The sequence below is a fragment of the Hordeum vulgare genome, chromosome 7H (assembly GCF_904849725.1).
Source record: "Hordeum vulgare subsp. vulgare chromosome 7H, MorexV3_pseudomolecules_assembly, whole genome shotgun sequence".
Classification (NCBI taxonomy): Eukaryota; Viridiplantae; Streptophyta; class Magnoliopsida; order Poales; family Poaceae; genus Hordeum; species Hordeum vulgare.
The window spans coordinates 81,504,957-81,517,103 of record NC_058524.1 but is presented as its reverse complement, the minus strand read 5'-3'; the positions used below and the strand labels follow the sequence as shown (position 1 = coordinate 81,517,103).

Below are 12,147 nucleotides of genomic sequence, written 5' to 3'. Positions count from 1 at the left end.
ATCAGAAGACGCTGACTATCTTTGATCAACTGGCTAGCCAACTAGAGGCTTGATATGGACAGTGTTTTGTCTATGTATCCACACATGTAAATGAGTCTTCATTCAATACAATTATAGCATGGATAATAAACGATTATCTTGATACATGAATTATAATAATAACTATATTTATTATTGCCTCGACGATGATCTCCGCCTTCTTGATCCAGCAAGAGAGACGGAGAGGTAGAAGAGTTCTCCGGCAGCGTGACGGCGCTCCGGAGGTTGGTGGTGATCTAATCTCGGCAAGGCTCCGCCCGAGCTCCGCAGAAACGCGATCTAGAGGTAAAACCGTGGAGTTATGTGGTCGGGCTGCCTTGGAAAAGTTGTCTCAAATCAGCCCTAATTTCTCCATATATATAGGAGGAGGGAGGGGAGGCTTGCCTTGAGGCTCAAGGAGCCCCAAGAGCTGCGCCACCAAGGGAGGAGGAGTCCTCCTCCAATCCTAGTCCAACTAGTATTGGAAAGTGGAGTCCTTCTCTCCTTTCCCACCTCCTTTTTTTTCTTTTCTCTTTGATTTTCTATCCTTGGCGCATGGGGCCCTCTTGGGTTGTCCCACCAGCCCACCAAGGGCTGGTGCGCCACCCCCAAGGCCTATTGGATTCCCCGGGGTGGGTTGCCCCCCCCCCCCCGGTGAACATCCGGAACCCATTCGTCATTCCCGGTACATTCCCAGTAACTCCAAAAACCTTCCGGTAATCAAATGAGGTCATCCTATATATCAATCTTCGTTTCCGGACCATTCCGGAAACCCTCGTGACGTCCGTGATCTCATTCGGGACTCCGAACAACATTCGGTAACCAACCATATAACTCAAATACGCATAAAACAACGTCGAACCTTAAGTGCGCAGACCCTGCGGGTTCGAGAACTATGTAGACATGACCCGAGTGACTCCTCGGTCAATATCCAATAGCGGGACCTGGATGCCCATATTGGATCCCACATATTCTACGAAGATCTTATCATTTGAACCTCAGTGCCAAGGATTCATATAATCCCGTATGTCATTCCCTTTGTCCTTCGGTATGTTACTTGCCCGAGATTCGATCGTCAGTATCCGCATACCTATTTCAATCTCGTTTACCGGCAAGTCTCTTTACTCGTTCCGTAATACAAGATCCCGCAACTTACATTAAGTCAAATTGCTTGCAAGGCTTGTGTGTGATGTTGTATTACCGGGTGGGCCCCGAGATACCTCTCCGTCACATGGAGTGACAAACCCCAGTCTCGATCCATACTAACTCAACGAACACCTTCGGAGATACCTGTAGAGCATCTTTATAGTCACCCAATTACGTTGCGACGTTTGATACACACAAAGCATTCCTCCGGTGTCAGTGAGTTATATGATCTCATGGTCATATGAACAAATACTTGACACGCATAAAATAGTAGCAACAAAATGACACGATCTACATGCTACGTCTATTAGTTTGGGTCTAGTCCATCACATGATTCTCCTAATGATGTGATCCACACATGCACTGTGTTTCCAATCAATACAATTATAGCATGGATAATAAACGATTATCATGAACAAAGAAATATAATAATAACTAATTTATTATTGCCTCTTGGGCATATTTCCAACAGTCTCTCACTTGCACTAGAGTCAATAATCTAGTTCACATCACCATGTGATTCCAACGAATCCAACACCCATATAGTTATGGGGTCTGATCACGTCTTGCTCGTGAGAGAGGTTTTAGTCAACGGTTCTGAAACTTTCAGATCCGTGTGTTCTTTACAAATCTTTATGTCATCTTATAGATGCTGCTACTATGTGCTATTCGGAAATACTCCAAATATCTACTCTACTATACGAATCCGTTTCACTACTCATAGTTATTCGGATTAGTGTCAAAGCAAGCATCGACGTAACCCTTTACGACGAACTATTTAACCACCTCCATAATCGAGAAAAAATTCCTTAGTCCATCAGTTAGTAAGGATCAATTTTGACCGCTGCTAGTGATTCAATCATGGATCACTCTCTGTACCTCTCAACAGACTTTGAGTCAAGGCACACATGAGGTGCGGTACCCAGCATGGCATACTTCAGATTCTACGGTCAAGGCATAGAAGACGACCTTCGTCTATTCTCTTTATTCTGTCGGGGTCGGGTTTTGAGTCTTACTCAAATTCACACCTTACAATGCAACCAAGAACTCCTTCTTTGCTGATCTATTTTGAACTCCTTCAAAAACTTGTCAAGGCATGCATCTTGTTGAAACTTCTATTAAGCTCTTTCGATCTATCTCCATAGATCTTTGATGCTCAACGTTTAAGTAGCGCAATCCAGGTATTCCTTTGAAAAACTCCTTTCAAACAACCTTGTATGCTTTACAGAAATTCTACATTACTTCTGATCCACAATATGTCAACCACATATACTTATCATAAATTCTATAGTGCTCCCACTCACTTCTTTGGAAATACAAGTTTCTCATCAACCTTGTACAAACCCAAAATCTTTGATCATCTCATCAAAGTGTATATTCCAACTCCGAGATGCTTGCACCAGTCCATTGAAGGATCGCTGGAGCTTGCATACTTGCTAGTATCTTTAGGATCGACAAAAACTCCTGGTTGTATCACATACAATGTTTGCTCAAGAAAATCGTCGAGGAAACAATGTTTTGACATCCTATGTGCAATATTTCATAAATAATGCAGCAACTACTCGCATAATTCTAACAGACTTTTAGCATCGCTACGAGTGAGAAAGTCTCATCATAGTCAACTATTTGATCTTGTCGGAAACATCTTTACGACAAGTCGAGCTTTTCTTAATAGTGACTTATCACCATCATCGTCTGTCTTCCTTTTAAAGATCCATCTTTACTCAATAGTCCTATGACCATCAAGTAGTTCTTCCAAAGTCTACACTTTGTCTTCATACATGGATCCTCTCTTGGATTTCATGGCTTCCAGCCGTTTGTCGGAATCCGGGCCCACCATTGCTTTCTCCATAACTCGTAGGTTCACTGTTGCTCAACAACATGACCTCCAAGACAGGGTTACCGTACCACTCTGCAGTAGTACGCGACCTTGTCAACCTACGAGGCTTATAGTAACTTGATCCGATGCTCGATGATCACCATCATCAGCTTTCACTTCAATTGGTGTAGGCGCCACAGGAACAACTTCATGCGCCCTGCTACACACTGGTTGAAGTGATGGTTCAATAACCTCATCAAGTTCTACCACCCTCCCACTCTATTCTTTCGAGAGAAACCTTTCCTCGAGAAAGGATCCTTTTCTAGAAACAAACACTTTGCTTTCGGATCTGAGATAGGAGATGTACCCAACTGTTTTGGATATCCTATGAAGATGCATTTATCCGCTTTGGGTTCGAGCTTAGCAGACTGGAACTTTTTCACATAAGTGTTGAAGCCCCAAACTTTCAAGAAACGACAGTTTAGATTTCTCTAAACCTCAGTCTATACTGTGTCATCTCAACGGAAATACGTGGTGCCCTATTTAAAGTGAATGCGGTTGTCTCTAATGCATAACCCATAAATGATAGTGGTAATTCGATAAGAGACATCATGGCATGCACCATACCAAATAGTGCGTGGCTATGACGTTCAGACACATCATCACACTATGATGTTCCAGGTGGCATGGACTGCGAAACAATTTCCACATTGTCTTAACTGCGTACCAAAACTCGTAACTCAGATATTCATTTCTATGATCATATCGTAGACCGTTTATCCTCTTGTTACGACGAACTTCACTCCGAAACAGAATTGAACTTTTTAATATTTCAGACTTGTGATTCATTAAGTAAATACTCTTGTATCTACTCAAATCGTCATTGAAGTAAGAACATAATGATATCCACTGCGTGCCTCAGCACCCATTGAACTGCATACATCAAAATGCATCACTTCCAACAAGTTACTATCTTGTTTCATCTCAATGAAAACAAGGCCTTGCTCATGTGGTATGATTTGCATGTCACTAGTGATTCAAAATCAAGTGAGTATAAAGATCCATCAACATGGAGCCTCTTCATGCAATTTATACCAACATGACTCAAGCGGCAGTGCCACAAGTAAGTGGTGCTATCATCATTACTTCGTATCTTTTGGCACCAATATCATGAACATGTGTAACACTATGATCGAGATTCAATAAACCATTGAAGGTGATTATTCAAGCAAATAGAGTAACCATTATTCTCTTTAAATGAATAATCGTATTGCAATAAACACGATCCAATCATGTTCATGCTTAACGCAAGCACCAAATAACAATTATTTACGTTTAAGACCAATCCCAATGGTAGAGGGAGTGTGCGACATTTGATCATATCAACCTTGGAAACACTTCCAACACGTATCGTCACCTCGCCTTTAGCTAGTCTCCGTTTATGCCGTAGCTTTCATTTCGTGTTACTAATCACTTAGCAACCGAACCGGTATCCAATACCCTCGTGCTACTAGGAGTACTAGTAAAGTACACATCAACATCATGTATATCAAATATACTTCTTTCGACTTTTGCCAGCCTTCTTATCTTACCAAGTATCTAGAGTTGCTTCGCCACAGTGACCGTTCCCCTCATAACAGAAGCACTTAGTCCTGGGCTTGGGTTTAATCTGGGGTCTCTTCATTAGTGCAGCAACTGTTTTGCCGTTTCACGAAGTATCCCTTCTAGCCCTTGCCTTTATCGAAACTTAGTGGTTTTACTAACCATCAACTATTGATGCTCCTTCTTGATTTCTACTTTCGTAGTGTCAAACATCGCGAATCGCTCAAGGATCATTGTATCTATCCTTGATATGTTATAGTTCATCACGAAGCTCTCATAGCTTGGTGGCAGTGACTTTGGAGAACCATCACTATCTTATCTGGAAGATCAACTCCCACTTGATTCAAGTGATTGTCGTACTCAGATAATCTGAGCACACGCTCAACGATTGAGATTTTCTCCTTTACTTCGTGGACAAAGAATCTTGTCGGAGGTCTCATACCTCTTAACAAGGGCACAAGCATGAAATCACAATTTCATCTCTTTAGAACATCTCTTATGTTCCGTGACATTTCAAAACGTCTTCGGCGCCTTGCTTCTAAGCCATTAAGTATTTTGCACTGAACTATCGTGTAGTCATCAGAAACGTGTATGTCGGATGTTCACAACATCTACAGACGACGCTCGAGGAGCAGCACACCGAGTGGTGCATTAAGGACATAAGCCTTCTGCGCAGCAACGAGGACAATCCTCGGTTTTACAGACTCAGTGTGCAAAGTTTGCTACTGTCAACTTTCAACTAAAATTTCTCTAGGAACATATAAAAACAATAGAGCTATAGCGCAAGCTACATCGTAATTCGCAAAGACCATTAGACTATGTTCATGACAATTAGTTCAATTAATCATATTACTTAAGAACTCCCACTCAAAAAGTACATCTCTCTAGTCATTTGAGTGGTACATGATCCAAATCCACTATCTCAAGTCCGATCATCACGTGAGTCGAGAATAGTTTCAGTGGTAAGCATCTCTATGCTAATCATATCAACTATATGATTCATGCTCGACCTTTCGGTCTCATGTGTTCCGAGGCCATGTCTGCACATGCTAGGCTCGTCAAGCTTAACCCGAGTGTTCCGCGTGTGCAACTGTTTTGCACCCGTTGTATGTGAACGTTGAGTCTATCACACCCGATCATCACGTGGTGTCTCGAAACGAAGAACTGTCGCAACGGTGCACAGTCGGGGAGAACACAATTTCGTCTTGAAATTTTAGTGAGAGATCACCTCATAATGCTACCGTCGTTCTAAGCAAGATAAGGTGCATAAAGGATTAACATCACATGCAATTCATAAGTGACATGATATGGCCATCATCATGTGCTTCTTGATCTCCATCACCAAAGCACCAAAGCTTGATAACACAATGCATGCTGGATATCGGTCCTTGTCAGCGGGAGGGCTTCATTTTTTGATGCTTTCTTGAGATTTTTTCGGGTTTGTGTCCAACTCAGAGAGATGAGGCGGCATCGACGACTCTCTCAAGATAGAGTAAGACTCTCCGTGCCCAGTACCTGTCCCGATGGTGCCTTTAGCATCATCGAAGGGCGCGTGGAGATTTTTCTCTCGCGGATCTCATGGGATTCGGTCGGCGTTTGTCTTCAGTGGATCCAATCTTTGTTTGTGTGTGTTCATGTGTCTACATGTTGGATCCTTATTAAACTTATCTTCAAGAGTGACAGTTGTTGTTCTGGTGCGTTGGCCTTAGCACGACGATTTCCCAAGTGTCTACTACAATAAGTTTTGCCCGACTCTAAGGACGGAGGGGCGATGATGGCGGCACGCCTTTGGCTCACTTGAGTACTTGTAGTCGTCGCTAGCCGGTCTATGGATATGGATGTAATTTATTATTATTTCTGGTATTCGTTATAGTATCACAATGGATGACGAATAGATTGGACATTTTCTCGCAAAAAAGACTAGGGTTCCTCTGCCTCAAGTCGATGCTGCTGCCAGTCCGCCTCGTCTCCGGTAGCCTTAGGACCATGAGAGCACGGTGGATCCCGGTCCTTGCTAGAGGAGGGCTCCGATTATAGACGTGTCTTTGAGTTTTGATAGAGTTTATATCCTGCTCGGGAAGACGAGACGATGGTCGCTCCCTAAAGATGGAATAAGTTTCTCCCGCCTAACCTATGTCCACGTGATGCATCTAGCATCGTCGATGGGCGCGTGGAGGCGTGTCTTTGGTGAAAGTGTCTTTGGTAGATTTGCTCGACTCTATTAATCGTTCGTCTAGGTTCGTATGTTTTTAGGTTAGTTTATTTCGATATATGATACTCTTCACCAACGACAGTTGTTATTATAGTGCGCTGGTACTATGAGGAAGACGACTACCCGACTATCTACCATAACAAGTTCTTTCCCGCTCCGACGAGGGAGGGACGATAATAACGACGTGTCTTCGGCTCGCTCGAGTGTGCTTAGTCATCGTTAGGTGGCCTACGAATGTGGATTTTTTTTATTTTTTATGTTTATTATACGGCCGTGATTGAAGATGAATAAGTTGAAAGTTTCCCAAAGAGAAAAATGATAGTAGTATCTTTGTTGGCTCAAGTAGAAAAGCCACAAAGGTACACAAAAAGTACACAAAGGTACGCCTACTTGGTAACCGTAGTGCTACCCTCTACGAAAATACTCTGGAGGAGAAAAAAAAATGGCCCCTCACTTCCCCCGTCCACCTGCCTTCTCCGATCTAATCATTATTTAATCCTTTTCCAGTCTCACATGAGCACTTCCTCCCCAGCCCCAACCCCCACCTCCTCCTCCGATCCCCCAACCACCACCACCACCACCACCACCTCCTCCGATCCCATCACCGGCCCCTCCTCCTCCTCCTCCCCCGCCTCCGGCATGAGCGGGGCGGCGGAGGAGGCGGACTCCCCGCCGACGCACATGTCCGAGGACTCCTCCGGCTCCTCCTCCGGCGGCAGGCGGACGCCGGATCTGAGGGGCGGCAACAACGGCGGCGGCCCGCGCGCCTCCTCCTCCGCGCCGCCCGACCAGGTCCTGGAGAACGTGCTGGAGAGCGTGCTCGAGTTCCTCACGGCCGCGCGCGACCGCAACGCCGCCTCGCTCGTCTGCCGCTCCTGGTACCGCGCCGAGGCGCAGACGCGCCGCGAGCTCTTCATCGGCAACTGCTACGCCGTCGACCCGCGCCGCGCCGTCTGGCGCTTCCGCGGCGTCCACGCCGTCGTGCTCAAGGGCAAGCCGCGCTTCGCCGACTTCAGCCTCCTCCCTGACGGCTGGGGCGCCAACGTCAAGCCCTGGCTGGAGGCGCTCGGGCCCGCCTACCCGTGCCTCGAGCGCATCTGCCTCAAACGCATGACCGTCACCGACGACGACCTCGGCCTCGTCGCGCGCTCCTTCCCGCAGTTCAAGGAGCTCTCGCTCGTCTGCTGCGAGGGCTTCAGCACCCTCGGCCTCGCCGTCATCGCCGAGCGTTGCCGGTACCATGTCCTACCCAAACTCTCTTTTTGTCTCGGATAGCTTGCTGTCGACGCATTCCCGTTGACTTCGGGTTGACACCTCGACTGGAATTGGATAGTGCCGGAGGTTGAATCTTCTTTGCTGATTTCTTTCTCTCGTTCTCAATATATGCACGTGTGCCATCCTTTAGCTTCTTGTCCAATGTTTTGCTGCTAGCCAGACCCTTTACTCGCATATTTTTTTGGGTTGACGGCCCCATGAACTCGAAATATATCTTGACGTGCTAAATTTGATACGTATTCGTACTGATGATGCTTACATTTGTGGTTTCTTCCACTGACTCGAGGCGTTAAAACATTATGGCTTTATTTCGTTAGTGCCCGTTGACGAATGGAAAACAATCTTGGGTAGGGAATATTGCAGTTCATATATATTTAGTGGTAACGAAACTTTTAATGGGTCCTGGTTAACTAACTCCCACTGTCTGTAATAGACAATTTGGTATTCTGTTGCATTTATCGCGATCCAGTTGTACCCCCTCCTTCCAAACATGTAAAGCCCCTCAAAATTTTAGCCTAACTTTTGTTCACTTATTTGACCAACATAATATGATTTATATGTCACAGAAAGTACACCATTTGATTCGTACCCGAAAGTTCTAGTGTATAATATTTGTGGCATACAACTTCTTACTCAAATTCATGGTCAAAGCTAGGCTCAAAGTTTGATGGGGCCTTACATATTTGGAAAGAGGGAGTAGCTTAATGCTTATCTACTTTGGCAACTCCCAGATTTGGACGTCTCCGGACTCCAGATGTGCTTGTTTCTCTTGCTTTGCTTCAGCTTATAAAGGAGTGGAGTCGAGTGTGGCATCTCACCGACTGATGTACTTAATACTTGTGTAGGCATCTGAGGGTTCTGGATCTGATCGAGGACTATGTGGATCAGGAGGACGAAGCAGTGGACTGGATCTCCAAGTTCCCAGTGTCCAACACATCACTAGAGTCCCTCATGTTTGACTGCGTTGGTGTCCCGTTCAATTTTGAGGCCCTGGAGGCCCTTGTGGCACGCTCACCTTCTCTTCGTCGGCTGCGTGTGAACCACCACGTTTCAGTGGAGCAGCTCCGCCGTCTCATGGCACGGGCTCCTCAGCTCACACACCTCGGCACTGGGGCCTTTCGTCCTGAGGCTCCACAAGGTGGAGCCATGTCGGTGTCTGAACTCACGCCCTCGTTTGCAGCCTCAACTTCTATAGTCTGCCTCTCTGGATTCCAGGAGGTCAACCCAGAATACCTTCCAGCAATCTACCCTGTGTGTGGTAATCTCACCTCCCTTAATGTTAGCTTCGCAAGCCTAACTGCTGAGGATCTGACACCGGTCATTCGCCAATGCCACAAACTTCAAACATTTTGGGTAGGCCCATACTCTTATTTGTTTTACCATGGTAACTTAATCTGTGTTACTTTTTTTTTTCATTTGAACTAATCTGTGTCTGGTTTAGGTTCTTGATACTGTAGGCGATGAAGGCCTCAGGGCTGTGGCTGAGACATGCTCTGATCTTCGTGAGCTGCGAGTATTTCCACTGGATGCCACGGAGGACTCTGACGGGTCTGTTTCAGATGTTGGTCTTCAGGCTATCTCCGAAGGTTGCCGGAAGCTCGAGTCCATACTTTACTTTTGCCAACAGATGACAAATTCTGCAGTCGTAGCCATGTCCAATAACTGCCCTGACCTTGTGGTGTTCCGTCTTTGCATCATGGGTCGCCACCGTCCTGATCGTATCACCGGGGAGCCCATGGATGATGGCTTTGGCGCGATAGTGATGAACTGCAAGAAACTTACTAGGCTCTCTGTCTCTGGCCTGCTCACTGATAAGGCGTTTTCATACATTGGGAAATATGGCAAACTGATAAAGACTTTGTCTCTTGCCTTCTCGGGTAACAGTGACCTATCGCTTCAGTTTTTGTTTGAGGGGTGCACTCGGTTGCAGAAGCTTGAGGTTAGAGATAGCCCTTTCAGCGATAGGGGATTGCTTTGTGGTCTGGATTATTTCTACAACATGAGGTTCCTGTGGATGAATTCATGCAGGCTAACCATGAGGGGTTGTAGAGAGGTAGCTCAGCGGATGCCTAACTTAGTTGTTGAAGTAATGGAGGAGCCAAATGAGGATAAGGTGGAAACAGAGACCGTTGATAAGTTGTACCTGTACCGATCACTAGCAGGGCCAAGGGATGATGCACCGCCGTTGGTGAAAATTTTGTAGCCATCGCTTATTTTGTGGGAGTTTGGTGGTGATCCGAAGCAGAACTTTTCTTGTCCTGCTGGACCTGATCATTCTCATTCTGTTATTCCTGAGCGAGAGCTGGTCGATTGGGTTGTTCTTGATCAAGTTAGCTGGGGCCAGTGGTTGGAAGCTTCCTGTGGAGGGTTTTGGTGATTTCACAGGAAACGATTATGTGTCACTCATTGCACCGAAGGAGACCGACAATGCTTATGCCTCGCAGCGAATTCACAATTGCTCTGATGATGAGGCAGCATTTGCTGTTGAAGCAGTTTGGGACCTTACTACATGTGTATCTTGTTGATCAGCATCTGCTATGCGGGGAGCAGTTGGAGACAAGGGAATTAGAATCCGGCTTCGCACTCGCGTTGATCCCCAGTATTGCAGCATAGATGAGCAGGGACTGATTGCGCTCAAGAGTCCGGTTAGCATGTGCTTAGATTGTTTCTTTCCCTTGAAGCCTCATACATGTGTTTCCTTGGCACGCTTCTGTTTCATTCATCCATCCATCCAGGCAAAGGAGTGCGTGCCTATGCCGATGTGAATTGCACTCTGCCACCATCCATGTACTTGTGCTGTAGAGGAAGACTATGGTAAAAGAAAGCCTCACCTTTTGTTTGTACTATTTTGTAGCCTCCAGAATGTTTTGTTTTTGTAGACCCTTGTAGGCCATTACTATTATTATCTCTTGTTACATTCCTTGTCTCACCTTTATGATGCTGAGAAGTACCCGAGGACTTGACATTTTGTTCTTTCATCCTAGTAGCACAACTGTCATGTTGCTTGCCAACTGTCATCGCCACTCACATTGTTGCCACTAACATGGCTCTTGTGAGTTGTGAGCAAAACAAAAGCATGCATTACTGTTCATTTGTTGCAATGAGTGCCCAGGCGGCCTTTGTCCGTTGCCATTGGCACCATGAGGACAGACCCTACCAATGATTTGATGTTTTACATATAATCCCTTGTTAATTAGCTTCACATACCTGTGACACCCAACTTGCCATCTGCTCCCCTCATTTTTCTTCTGTCAGCTCCCTGTCACCCGCCATTGTTTTCTCCCGGAACCTTTCCCTCCGTCGTCATGGACGCACGAATAGTTTAAGCGGCGCCCTCACCTGCCCGGCGGTTGGCGACATGTGCCGCTGCTCCCTGGGGTCGCCCATTGCATCTCGCGTCACCTGTTGTTTACTTGTAGATTTGCCATATATTATGGGCGTTTGATTGAATCGGTGGCCAGCTTGGATCTGGATGGATGATGCTAGTTTCTTTCTTCTCATCTTCCCCTATTGTTTATGCCGCAACCCATGTTTCGCCATTAAGGCCGGTTAGCCCAGCTGGCCGGCCGATCCGTTGGAACTGGATCAATCAGAATCAGGTGTCGAAACGGCCGAACGATCGATGGCCAGACGGGAGCGGCGCCAAACGAGTGCTTTTCTCGCGTGGTGACTGGTGAGGGATGGGGGCTCGTTTGAAACAGCGGGCTAGACGTAGTACGCGTAGCTGCGTGTGCGTGCTACTGCTGTCAATGTCGCCGTCTCCGCGAAAGGTGATGGGATGTGAGGGGAGGGGGGAGGAACAGTGCGCTGGGCGGGCAGACCCGCGTAGGATCCGGGCTTTCGAATCTGATGAGGTCCGGTCTTGTCTCACGGGGCCTTCAATGCCGCTGTGCCTAGCGTAGCGGCATATGGCATGGCCAATGATGGCTTTTGGCATCTATGGCGCCGGGTGGAAAACGGGTACGAGCCAAGGCTGCGTCCGGTTTGGCCATCCGTGGCTTTGCGAAAAGAAAAACGCTATCGTTCAACCGGCGGATGTTTGTGGGCACGTCCACCTTCTCCGTACCTGTTGAAT

At 46.4% G+C, this 12,147-nt stretch overlaps 1 protein-coding gene across 1 annotated transcript; it reads left to right on the top strand.

The window, feature by feature from the left end:
* Positions 1-7,385: 7,385 nt before the first annotated feature.
* Positions 7,386-11,050, top strand: LOC123406992 (transport inhibitor response 1-like protein). The gene is made up of 3 exons (XM_045100014.1): positions 7,386-8,032; positions 8,918-9,425; positions 9,514-11,050. The coding sequence occupies exons 1-3, from the start codon at positions 7,437-7,439 to the stop codon at positions 10,273-10,275; spliced, it is 1,866 nt and encodes a 621-aa protein (XP_044955949.1). The 5' UTR covers positions 7,386-7,436; the 3' UTR covers positions 10,276-11,050.
* The last annotated feature ends 1,097 nt before the right edge of the window (positions 11,051-12,147 follow it).